This window comes from Centrocercus urophasianus, unplaced genomic scaffold (assembly GCF_019232065.1).
Source record: "Centrocercus urophasianus isolate 14NV4802_14NV808 unplaced genomic scaffold, USGS_Curo_1.0 seq_1215, whole genome shotgun sequence".
Lineage (NCBI taxonomy): Eukaryota > Metazoa > Chordata > Aves > Galliformes > Phasianidae > Centrocercus > Centrocercus urophasianus.
The window spans coordinates 71,880-84,668 of NW_024884382.1; the positions used below are offsets into that span (position 1 = coordinate 71,880).

Consider the following 12,789-nt stretch of genomic DNA (forward strand, 5'->3'; position numbering starts at 1 on the left):
ACGGCCGGGGGCCAGCGAAGTGGGGGGGACACCCTGGCTGCTCCTTTCTCATCCTCATCAGCAGAAGGCCAGACAGGGCCCAGACCTGCCCAGCAGCACCGTGGTATGAGACTGAGTAGCAGCCGGTACCCCATCCCTGCATCCCGCCCGGCTGCAGCCCCCAGTGCCCGCAGCCCCAGAGAGGCTGTGCCTGGATCCCCGCGTGCCTTAAATCCCGGGGGAGCAGCGGGGAGGGAGGTCCAGAGAGGAGGGCTGGCTGCGGGATGCAGCTGGCTTGGCTCACGGTGTTGTTTGACATTCTGGCTCCCGACGCCTTCATCCCGGGGCCCTGCGGGAGCTGGGGCCAAGCCAGCGCTAGGGATTGGGGCCCCGTTCCCAGGCTCCATCTGGGTCAGCATGGCCTGGGCTGAAGCCGAATGATGCTGAGCGTGGTGGGGGATATTGTTTGGGGCATTGCCTCTGCCCCGGTCCACAACTGGAGGGACCATGCTAAGTTTGTCTCCAGTGCTGTGGAGTGGGACAAACCCAGCACATGGCTGAGGACCCATCTGCCCACATCTCCACTTCCCGCTTCTCCTGCCTCCTTCCCACACCATGGAGAAGGGAATTTCCTAAGAGGCGTCTGTCCCTCTGTCGGCCCCATGCCAAATGCAGGGCCTCTGTCCTGTGATGGTGTCCCGGAAGGCTGTAGGGCAGCCAAGGAAAGGCCACTTCAGAAAGTGCATTCCAGAGTGGGGTCAGCACTGTGCTGGGAGCCACTCCCCATGCAGTGTGTTGACCCCAACCCTGACCCAGAGCAGTGGGATGGAGTCACTGGAAGGGACAACTGAGCAGTGGGGCTGTGCTGGCATGGGGACCCGTGTGTCCCTTTACATCTTAGCCACGGGCTGATGCATGGGGTCAGAGACAAGCTGGGCATGGTCAGAGCAGGGAAGGGGGGCAGAGGGAGGAAGGATGCTGTATGTTTTTCCATCTTCTCCTTCTCGTCCCTCAAGCCCTCCCTTACACAATGTCCCCCCCGCTGGGATGAAACAGCCTCATCTGGAAATACCTTCCCTTTTAAAGTCAGGCTCCACTGGGCAGTAAGCACCGTCCGGGAAGCCACGGTGTTATTCTGCGTCTGGGCAGCCTGGAGAGACTCCAAACAGAGGGAGGGTCTGAGGGGCACAGCCCAGATGTGGGATCCTGACCATCTGCCCAAGTTCACTGCCCCCAGCCCCTCACTGTCCTCAGGCTGTAGCGCTGAGCCCAGGCACCACTCTCTGCATGCATGGGGCTGGGAGGTGCAGGGCTGAGTGCTGCTCCTGCTGCTGAGTCACCCTATGCTCAGTGGCACAACAGTCCCCTGTGCCAAAGCGTCCTGGGGACAGTGGTGCAAGGACCGTGCCGTCTCCCGGAGCAGCCTGGTTTGGGTATGGTAGGGAGCACTCTGTGGGCAGTAGGGCCTGGGGAGCAGGGGGCCTCCCAGCATGGCCACCCCAGAAGTGCAAGCAGCAGCAACTGTCTTTTCCTTGGAGAGAGATGTCCCCAGGGCCCAGGCATGCTAATCCTGCTAATCCCTGCATGGGGGGTGACAGTGACAAGGGGGAGGACAGGGTCCCCATCCATGTAGCTGGTACAGACAGGGTTAAGAGGGTGCCTCCCCAGCTATAAATACCACTGATGTCCCACGCGAATGAGTATGAGGCTATTTTGGTTGGGTGCCTGCTGCTTCGGGAATGTGCCAGAGCCAAGACTCGGGGTGACGTCACTGTCACTGGGCTGCTCTGCACCCCAGCACCTGCTCTGGGTCACTCAGCACCGCCTTGAGGGTGCCCAGCCCCACCTCGGACCCTTGTGTGCCAGAAAATGGGCTCGGGGTGGTGGTAATTCCAAGCACGCTCAAGTCAGGGGGACCCACACTGCTCTCTTCCTGTGTCCCCCCCCCTCTGAGGGCATGTCCCATAGTGGGGATGGTATCTGGCCCCACACAGAGAGCTGAGCCTGGTACTCTCGCCATGGGGCAAGTTGGGATGCTGCTGGGGTGCCAGTTTAGTCAGTGTGCCCTGCTAGACCATAGAGTTTGGGCTCCAGGAGTGGAAAAGTGCTGAGTTCACTTCTTACTCTCTGGCATCAGCCCAGTGTCCACTTCAATGGGAGCACTGTGCCCCAGCTGGGGTCAGGGCAGTGCTGGGGGGATCGCCATCCATCTGCCCCCATCCCTTTCCTTAGTCCCACAGCAATGTTGCTCAGGAAGGGGGAATGTGCTGAGAGGACTGTGGCAACAAGGGGAACCCTAGGGGGGCTGTGAGCTGTCGGGGGCTGTTGGGGGGCCACGGCCCAGCGGTGCCCACAGGTGAGTGCTGAGGGCGGGGGCTGGCAGCCGTCCCCTCCAGCAGCATCCCCCAGCTGTCCCGCAGCAGGAGGGGCCGGTGATGTCAGCAGGATACAAATAGCAGCGACGCAGGACGACTCCCGACGCCTCGCCGAGCTCCAGCCGCTCGCCAGCCCTGCTGCCTGCTCCCTGCTCCCTGCCGCCGCCTCACCGCCACCATGAGCCAGTCGTACTCCTCCAGCCAGCGGGTCTCTTCCTACCGCCGCACCTTTGGCGGCGGCACCTCGCCGGTCTTCCCCCGTGCCTCGTTCGGGAGCAGGGGCAGCGGCAGCTCTGTCACTTCCCGTGTCTACCAGGTGTCGCGCACCTCGGCCGTGCCCACCCTGTCCACCTTCCGCACCACTCGCGTGACACCGCTGCGCACCTACCAGAGCGCCTACCAGGGGGCCGGTGAGCTGCTGGACTTCAGCCTGGCCGATGCCATGAACCAGGAGTTCCTCCAGACCCGCACTAACGAGAAAGTGGAGCTGCAGGAGCTCAACGACCGCTTTGCCAACTACATTGAGAAGGTGCGCTTCCTGGAGCAGCAGAATGCGCTGATGGTGGCCGAGGTGAACCGCCTGCGGGGCAAGGAGCCCACGCGCGTGGCGGAGATGTACGAGGAGGAGCTGCGGGAGCTGCGGCGCCAGGTGGATGCGCTCACTGGGCAGCGGGCGCGCGTGGAGGTGGAGCGTGACAACCTGCTAGATGACCTGCAGAAGCTCAAGCAGAGGTGAGGGGGCCCTTTCCTCTCCAATCCCTTCTTGGGAATGGCTCCAGCCCTGGGTAGACCTTTCTGGCATCCCCCTGGGTGTTCACCACCGTGGCCCCGCCACTCCATCCCCTCACCCCTTCACTTCTCCCTGTGTGTGTCTCCTGCTGGGCACCCATCCACAGGGCACGCGGCAGGGCCAAAGCCTTGGCACTGTGTCTGCAGGTCTTGGGAGGGTATGGGGTTACCTAAGCCGTGGCACAGGGAAGGTGCACACCAGCCCTTTGGAGGTGCTGAGGGAGCACCTAGTGGGAGGAGGTCCCCAGCAGCAGGAGGTGTCCCTTGCACTCTCGTGTAGTGATGGCACAGGATCCCTGGAGCCAGGGATGAGGGAGCCCTGCTCTTCACAGCAAGAAGAGCTCATGGCTGATCTTAAACCTGATGGACAGATAGACAGATGTACAGAAGCAGGGAGGGCTGTGGGGTGTGGGGGAGGATTCTGCTGGCTCCGGATGCGGGGGAGGGAGGGGAGGAAGCGGCTGCACTTCCGCAGGCCAGCAGTGCTCCTGGCCTGCTGTGGGTGCTATGGTGCACCAGGAACAGAAGGGGCTTCCAAGCTCTGTAGGGATGCCTTAGGGTGGGGATGAGGCTGGGGCCTGGGGGAATGGCCACTGGGATGAGGGACACTGTGGTGCAACAAGCACGGGGCCACCAGGCAGAACCTCTGGTCCTGAAGTCCAGGTGTTGGCTGCTGTGCCATCATGGGGATGTGGACAGGGAAGGTTGGAGACCCCACCACTGAGGGATGACCCAGCAGGAGCAGCAGCTCAGGCTGGAGCAACTGATGCTGTGAGGCTGACTGCAGTCGGCTGTCCTGCCACCCACCTGCACTGCTTCTGTAGGACGACCCCAAATGTCAGGGGAGGAGCAGGGCACAGGACAAACGGGTGTCAGGTTCCTGCATTACTGTGCCAACACAAACAGGCACCTCTGTCCCCTTGAGACTCTGTGAGCTGCAGCCTAGGGCACAGGGCAGCCCCCTCCCTCGTCACAGCTCCTGGGGTGCACTCCATACTCACAGTCTCCAAAACCCATTGTCTCACTCTGGCTCCCCACATTCTGAGCCAGGTGCCCAGCCCGTCCTGCTGTCCCCATGAGTGACTCAGCCAGTGGCTGCCTCTCAGGACCCTGTCCCCCAGCTGCCGGCCACTCGTCCCTATAAGGGCCGGGGCAGTGAGCATGACACAGAGCTGACCTCATGCCTTTGTGCTCCCGTTGCCGTTGACTATAATAGGGAATGGGAGGAAGAACCCCTGGCCCCCAGCCAGCCCTCTCTCCGCCTGCTGGGAGTACAGGACAATCTGCTGTGTTCCCACCAGCCACGCTGTGCTTGAGGACAGCAAGAGGAAACACCAATGCTGGGGGACAGAGGTCTGTCCGGGTGTCCCCAAATGCCTCCTTCTCTGTCTCCAGGCTTCAAGAGGAGATCCAGCTGAAGGAGGAGGCTGAGAACAACCTGGCTGCTTTCCGAGCTGTAAGTAGACAAGTCCCGACGCTGCCTGGACACCTCTGTCCTCCTTGCCCCCTCCTCAAACAACCAGTGCCCATCACTGAAGCATGGCTGTGGGCACAGCTTTGCCATTTCCAGCCTTGGCTGGTGGTCCCTGTGCAGCCCGAGGGTGCCTGTCACCACCCCTAACTCCACTCTCTGTGTCCTCCCAGGATGTGGACGCGGCTACGCTGGCACGCATTGACTTGGAGAGACGCATTGAGTCCCTGCAGGAGGAGATTGCCTTCCTCAAGAAGGTGCACGAAGAGGTAGGTGCGGGGCAGTCCCATGGGCATGGCTGGGGCTGGGGAATGGAGCAGGGAGCAGGGCCCTGACACACCCCTTTGTGTCCCCAGGAAATCCGCGAGCTGCAGGCTCAGCTACAGGAGCAGCATATCCAGGTGGAGATGGACATCTCCAAGCCCGACCTGACAGCCGCGCTGCGGGACATCCGCGCGCAGTACGAGAGCATCGCCGCCAAGAACATTGCCGAGGCTGAGGAGTGGTACAAATCCAAGGTGTGGGGCTGGGGATGGGCTGGGGGTCGGTGGGTCCATCCCCATGACAACATCTGCCAACCACATCCTCTCCACAGGTGTCTGACCTGACTCAAGCAGCCAACAAGAACAACGATGCCCTGCGGCAGGCCAAGCAGGAGATGCTGGAGTACCGCCACCAGATCCAGTCCTACACCTGCGAGATCGATGCCCTCAAGGGCACGGTGAGCAATAGGCAGCACAGAACAAACTCCAGGCTCTCCAGGAAGGACTTTCGGGTGCCCCAGAAACACTCCATGTGCCACCCCCCTGCTGACACACACCACTGTCTCCCCAGAATGACTCGCTGATGCGCCAGATGCGAGAAATGGAGGAGCGCTTTGCAGGGGAAGCTGGCGGGTACCAGGACACCATTGCGCGGCTGGAGGAGGAGATCCGGCACCTGAAGGATGAGATGGCCCGGCACCTGCGCGAGTACCAGGACCTGCTCAATGTCAAGATGGCCCTGGATGTGGAGATCGCCACCTATCGCAAGCTGCTGGAGGGCGAGGAGAACCGGTGAGCGGCAGGGGGAAACAGGACAAGGTGGGGGCGTGGTTTTGGGGTGGTTGGCGCTGAGTTCTTCCCTCTGTGTCCGTGCAGGATCAGCATCCCCATGCACCAGACCTTTGCCTCTGCTCTCAATTTCCGAGGTAAGTTGGGCTGAGCCCTCGGGGGTTCTGATGCCACGCTGAGCTTGGGAAGGGAGAGGGGCACATGAGGTGTTTGGGTGAGGTGGGGTGACCTAGGGCTTCTGGAAACCCTCTGCCCCGGCCCCAGTGCCATCTTCCCATGCCACCTGTCTTCATGGTCGCTGTCATCCCTGTGTCCCCCTCCCTACAGAAACCAGCCCAGACCAGCGTGGCTCCGAGGTGCACACCAAGAAGACAGTGATGATCAAAACCATCGAAACTCGTGATGGAGAGGTGAGCACTGTGGGGAGACAGATGGGAAGTGGGGATCAGGGACATGGCATCATCTCACGTTCCTTTCCCTCAGGTGGTGAGCGAGGCGACCCAGCAGCAGCACGAGGTGCTGTAGAAGAGTCTATCCCTGTGCCCAGCCGCCCTTTCGCCCCCCCCAAGCCCGTAGTTCCCCCCGACACGGCCGCCTCCGGGCACGGCCCGGGTTCTCCCCGCACCCCCGGGCTCTCTCCTTCGGCTTCGCAAGGCTTCGCAGCTAGCGCCAGGATCAGGGCCGGGCCGGGGGGCGGCAGAGAGGGACGGAGGGAATAGGCAGGAAGGGGTGGGGGGAGCAGGTGGTGGCCTCGGGTCCCAGCAGCGGGTTCTGCATCCCCCCCGCGCCCCGCAGCCGCTCCCCCCCCCGCTCGGGGGCGGTCCCGCAGGAGCAGGAGCCCGTCTCCCCGCACGGCACCGCAGCCCGGCCCGGAGCTGGAGTTTCTCCTGGGTGGGGCTGCAGCGATGCCGGGGACGGGGAGAGGTTGGGGTGCTCCGGGGGCCGGGGCTCTGCGCTCCCCCCCACGTGCCCTAGAGGCAGCCCCGTCCGGGGGCGGGTGGGGGGGAGAGGCTGCGCGGGGACGGGGCTGGCTGAGCCGAGAGGAAACCCGTAGGTGGACACAGGAAAGAGCAGGAGTGAGTGAGTGGGAGAGAGGGGGCAAAGAGAGAGAGGAGCCGGAGAGAGGCCCGGGGGCCAGGGCCGGCGCCCCCACCCCTCGCCCCACCGCACCCCCACCCCACCGCGTGTACGTGACTGCCGGCGGCTGAAATAAACAGAGGAGCATCGCCCTGCCTCCAGTGCATCTATGGGGCGTGGGAGGGGCAGGGGTGGCGCACAGAGGAGCATCGGGGGTACTCAGTTCCACTGCTGGGGAGCAAGCAACCCTGCCGATACCAGGACCGCAGCAGAGCCCGTCCCCGAGGGGAACTGAGCCTTGAGCAGGCTCAGAGTGGCTCTGGGATCCCCATGTTCTGTTGGGACTCTCTGCCTCCTGAGAGGTGTCCACCATTCCCAAAACAGCCCTGCTGGGCTGGCCCCCAGCACACGGAAGAACATTCTGTGCTCCCCCGTCAGGGTCACAAGGTGTTGAGATGGCTCTCAGCCAGTGCTGCCCCTCTCTGCCTTCACCGAGCCCAGTGGGATGTTTCAGCGACAAAAAACAGGTGTCCTCAAGCTGCTGCCAGCGACGCGGATAGGGCTGCCGCCAGAGAGGCAGCACAGCTTCCTGTCTTTGTGAGGACCCCCCTCTTTTGGCTGCAGGACCAAAGAGAAGGCTGTAGGGCATTCAGACCTCAAGAGCTACGTCCAGCAGGTGGCCCTGTGGCATCGAGGACTGCCCTGGGGACAGACGACACCACCAGCCACTTCCCTCCCTACCTAGCTGGTGGAGCAAAGTCTCTGCCTTCTGCCCTGACCCCACCTTACCCATCGCTGCCACCCTCTTGAAGACCCCCCGCACCGCAGCTACCCCAGGGGCTGCCCTGTGGCAGTTGTTCCTTGCCAGCCCTGGGGCTGGAGACAAAGTGGGGAAGGAGCAGTTCTTAGCACTGAGTTGCAGCAGAAGAGGCCCCAGGGCTGTCACAGACTTTTTCTCTGGTTCTGCTGGGGTCTGCTCATCTGCTTTGCAACTCTGGGTGTGGGTAGCGGGTTCCCCAACTCTGGCATGTCCCAGGGCATCGCAGCTGCTCCCCTACATGCAGAACATCGGTGCTGGTGCTGTGCCACTAATCAGCTGCCCTTGTGCTGGTGGCCGCTGGCTCTGCCAAAGCCAGCCAGTCTCATTCACAGCAGGCGAGCAGCGTGCCATATCGTTAACGTCCCGCTCACCCAGATTTACAGCCCTTGGAGAGGGTGGCTGGGGCCAGGTGAAGAGATGTGTGCCATAAATCCAGAGCTGGGGAAGCCCTGCCTTGCCTGGGGGTGGCGAGGCACTGTGTGGCACGGGTAGCCCTGGCTGCTGGCTAAAGAGATGCACCCCAAAACCCACAGCCCTCCTTGGGGATGGAGTGCAGAGCCCGGATCCTGTCCCAGTTCACCACAGGGTCTCGCGTTGCAGGAAGCATGACGGTGTCCTTTCTCTCCGCATGCCACCAGGGTCTCTATGTCCCGATCCGGTGACACGGCTGGGAAGGTGGGGGGGAAGGCTGGTTCCCCTCCGGCCTCACTGCTAATATGGAAAGGTGCTGGCCCCTTTCTATCTTTGCAAGAGGAGCTGGGCTGCAGAGCTGCGTGGCGGGTGCGGAGAGGGGGAGCCTGGCCAAGGAATGTGACATATCAGAGGCAGCTGCCACTTCAGGAGAGGGGGCAGAGGGAGCGCAGCTCTGCGGGGGCCGCGCGGGACGGGTGAGGGGGGAATGTGAGGGCCCAGCGGCAGGGCAGCGCCGGCACCGTGGGACCCGCACAGGGCAGCGGCGGAGCAGGTGCCAAGGTGTAGGGTGGGCAGGGGTTGTGGTGGAGCATGGTGCACGGGTGCTGTGCTGGGTGAGAAGCAATGCGGTGAGCAGCAATCTGAGCCCCCAGCCTAAAAATAGTATCCAGCTTGCCCACGGCACCACGACCTTCGGGGCTGTAGCCGGCCTGGGGGAGGCTGTGAACCAAACGGCACCTGGAGAGGGGGGCCACCTCGCTGCCGGAACCCCCTGGTGTGCGCCAGGAAGGAAACTGGGGCGTGGGACTGTGGCACTGGGGAGGTGAGGAAAGGAAAGCAAGCAGCATGCACCGGGCACAGACACGTGGCAGCACCAGCGGGGCCAGTGGGGAGTCCGGGAGGGTGATGGGGAGAGCCCCTCCGAGCCCCGGCATCCCCCCGAAGCGTGCCAAGGTCACAGCGGAGCAGGGGACGGCTGAGGAGGGCCCCACTCGCCTGGCGGCACCGGCCTTTGTGCGGAAGCTGAAGAACGCGGCCATTGGCACTGGCTGTGACATCCGACTGCGGGTGGTGGTGGTGGGGAACCCCCAGCCCAACCTGCGCTGGTACCACAACGAGGAGCAGCTGGCCCCACGCGGGGAGGAGTACGGCACGCTGTGGATCCGGGACAGCACGAAGGAGGACGCCGGTGTATACACATGCATCGCTGAGAATGAGCGAGGAGAGGCCATGACTAGCGCTGTGCTGGCCATCATCGACATGGAAGGTAAGGGCCACAAGGCCACCGACACCGCTGCTCCACCACCACGGTTCCAGCATCCCCACCAGAACTGCTTCCCCATGCTGAAAGCAGTGGTGGTACTTCACAGGCTTTCCCCACACGTTGTGCTCAAAGGCTGGCTGAGCTTGAGCTGTACCATGTCTGACTGCTACGGGCTGGGATCACCTGTATTGGCAGCACCAGGGCAGCTGTGCAGCTGGGAAGTGAACATGTGGCTGCAGTAGCTTCTGCCAGACGGGGCAGGATGCCAGGGCGTTGAGGGGTTGGAGCATGTGATGTTGAGCCTGCATGGGGCAGCAGGAGAGAGAGATTGGTCATGTTGTTTAAGTGTACGGCACCCCTGGTTCCCCTGCATCAGCCACCCCCGTGCACCAGTCCCCTTGAGCACAAGTGGCTGTAATGCCACTGCTGCAGCTGTAGCAGGCACCGGGGCTGCACTGGGGGCACCAGTGCTGCACTGAGGGAACTGAGACCCCCAAGTGTGGGGAAGCAGGGGGAGGAGCCTGAGGGATGAAGGAGGAGCTTATGCATGTAAGTAGGCAGGGCCTGGTGGTTAATTAGCAAGAGAGAAGGGACAGCATCAGTTTGATCTCCAAAGCCCCATGGCTGCCCTATGCTCAGCATTATGTGGGGTGTGTGTGGGGCACCTGGTTGCAGTGGGGGCCTCATCCTGAACAGAAGGGGGTTCATCACCCCAGGGCAGTGCCACCTCCCTGGAGCACTGAGGTGCTACCAGGGCTGCCTGGATGGAGGTGCTGGGCAGCAGTGCCAACGTGTGAGGGTGGCTATGCAAACACTGGGGTCATGGGTGAGGAAAGCACCAGGGTTGTGCTGCATGGGGAAGCTGTGAGGAAAAAGCATTGCTCTGTGTGGGGCTGGGTTGCTGGGGGAGCGCCACTGGAGATTATGCATTCCTGCTGGTTGTGAGCCTAGGGGTGTAGCACAAAAGTGTGCAGGAGCTGTCCTGCCCTGCAGTGGGGATATGTGGTCACTATGCATTGCACCTTTGGGGTCAATGGCACTGTGGATTGTGATGGGAGCATAGAGTGGCGCTTCATCCCTCTTTCACTCTGACCTGCAGTGTGTCTCTGCTCAGAGCTGCCTGATTTCCCCAGGTTCCTGTTCTCATTGTGCTGACGCATGCCTCCCTGCTCCCGATTCCCAGCCCTCATGGCCACATTTCTGGAGCAGCCACAGGAGGCATAGAGCAGCCAGGGCTGTGGAGTGAATGTCACCCTGCCCCAGGCGCTCCCATGTGCTGTGTTCAGCAAACAGCCACCCAAAGCCAGCCCTAGGGCAGGGTTGTGGCTCTGCCCTGCTTTGGAGCACAGCGATCTCTGTATAGTGCCATGTTCCTGTCCTCCGCCTTTTCTCCCTGATGTGTGAACTGACCTGCAGCTCTCCATGGGGCTGACAGCTCTCTCAAGGTGGCTCAGGTCACTGCTGGGGGGGCTCTGTACTGCCCAGCTCTGTGCTCAGGACCTCCTGCACTGGCTCTGCATTCCCCCCTGCTCGCACGAGCCCGATTTAGCTCCTCTAATCCCTTGCCCTGAATCTGTCGCTCCACCCCACTAATGATTTTCTCCTGCTCTTCTCCCAGGTCCCGTGAGTGTGTCAGTGCCTGGCACGGGGAGCAGGGAGTGTGCATGAGTCCAGGAGGGGCTCCAGGGTTCCCCACCATCGGCTCCTTGCCCACTAATGCCATGTCACTTCCCAGCTCTACCTCCTGCCTTTTTCACCATGAGCTAGCTTAAATCACCTCTTCCAAACCCCAGTAATCTCCTGCTAGAGAGCCCAGCCTCCTTAGCTGCGCCAGCAATGAGCGATGCCGAGGCTGCATCTTATTTCAGGGTTGGATCTGTGTGTCTTCAGCGCCCAACAGAGGGTCCTGCTCCTTGCCTCCACCTGCACTCAGCAATCAAAGCTCTGTGTAACCTTGCCTCTGCAGAACGGTCTGGGTGCAGGAGCAGGGAGGCGGATGAAGCAGTCCATACGTAATGCTCCCTGCATGGTGCTCTCTGCACGATGACCCTGCATGGTGATACCTGCTCTGTGCAGCCCCTGCCCCTTGGTGTTGTGAGATGAAGCCTGCCTGAAGCAGAGTGCAGGGCATGGGATGTCTCCTGGGGACTTAACACATTTTGGCACAGCTGTGCAGCTCCATGGCAGTGATCCCAGCACCTTCCGTGCCCTCCCTGATTCCCATTTTCCCCACAGCTATGGTGTACAAGGCTGTGGCTGGTGGTACTGAATGCACCCCACTTGACAGTGTCCCTGGTGGCTCAGCACCTCGCACCATTTATCTCGGTGCCTAATTTTAGGCCCTTACTCTGCAGAGCTGTGCCTGTGCCCAGTGCCAGCTGCCCCTTTCTCCAGAGCCCCTGCCAGCTCTCCTGAACGCTCTGCTTGCTCAAAGCCAGACACAGCCCGCAGCCTCCCCTTGCTGTCACCTTCTCTGGGCACTCTCTGGGGCTGCCTCAGTTTCCCTGTACTGCTGTGCCCACTCTAGCCCGTGGCATGCTATGGGGTGGGCAGTGTGCCTGGCTGTGTCTCACCAGAGCCTGGCATAGCTGGAACGTGGGGAACAAAGCCCTTTGGGATCTCCTGGCTCTGTCTCATGACACCTGGGTGCAGGGCTTACTCTGAAGCTGTGCTGCTGGCCCCCTGTGGGGCACTGGGAGCGGGTAGGGGAGCAGCATGCAGCTGTCCAGTCAGTCACCTCCACCCCTGCCCTCTCTCCTGCTGTCGGGGGGTTATTTTTGCTGAGGAATGTGCCATCCCCTCGGATTCTCACAGGCTGTAGGGTTTGTGTTACATACGAGAAGCCGAGACCCAGGCCCGAGTATGGGTAAATATAGTACAGCTTCTGGGGGCTGTGTGCAGGTCTGTGGCCCCTTCCTCCTCCTGGTGCTGCCCCCCAGCTCCCACTACTGCCTGCTCCTCTCCTGCTGGTGTGTGCCATGCCCTGGTTCCACTGGGAGGGCTCTATCCCTCTCTCCATACCCTCTGTGCCCAGTGCCCTAGCAGCAGGGCTGGCACAGTGGGTAGGAAACATCCCCTCCCATCCCACTCTGTGCTCAAGCACCCCAGCCAAGGTCACACTGTGTCCCTGTGTCCTCAGGCTGCAGCGGGCACCATGTGCTCAAGCATCTTTCTATCAGCAGCACGGGGATGCTGGGGAGCGAGGGTGGCTGTCCCTGCACACAGGCTGTGCCATGAGCAAGTGTCATTGTGGCATGTGGCACATAGCAGGGACAGGATCTGTGCCAGGGTGCATGGGGGACACCCAGCAAGACACTTTTCTTTAGGGGTGGCAGGGTGGCACCAGGCTGAGAGGGACATTGGTGTCCCCACGCTCCAGTAGGAAATCCCTTTTGTGCCAGCTCTGCCACTTGTGTGCTTCGCCTGACGCACGGGGTCTCCACGGAAACCCAACAGCATCCCTCGGATGGTGGGGCTGTCAACAAGCCGTGGTACGAGCAGCTCCCTTTGTACCTGCTAATTTGCAAGTTATTATGAAGCCTTGACAAGCT

At 61.9% G+C, this 12,789-nt stretch overlaps 2 protein-coding genes across 2 annotated transcripts in view; both read left to right on the forward strand.

The window, feature by feature from the left end:
* The first annotated feature begins 2,467 nt into the window (after positions 1 to 2,467).
* DES (desmin) lies at positions 2,468 to 6,892 on the forward strand. The gene is made up of 9 exons (XM_042811189.1): positions 2,468 to 3,086; positions 4,539 to 4,599; positions 4,788 to 4,883; positions 4,971 to 5,132; positions 5,210 to 5,335; positions 5,449 to 5,669; positions 5,754 to 5,803; positions 5,994 to 6,076; positions 6,150 to 6,892. Exons 1-9 carry the CDS (start codon positions 2,533 to 2,535, stop codon positions 6,189 to 6,191), a joined length of 1,395 nt encoding a protein of 464 aa, XP_042667123.1. The 5' UTR covers positions 2,468 to 2,532; the 3' UTR covers positions 6,192 to 6,892.
* Positions 6,893 to 8,820: 1,928 nt separating this feature from the next.
* SPEG (striated muscle enriched protein kinase) overlaps positions 8,821 to 12,789 on the forward strand; it is a 29,646-nt gene continuing 25,677 nt past the window's right edge. The window contains 1 exon segment of the mRNA XM_042811196.1: positions 8,821 to 9,241. Coding sequence (XP_042667130.1) covers positions 8,821 to 9,241 — 421 coding nt within the window.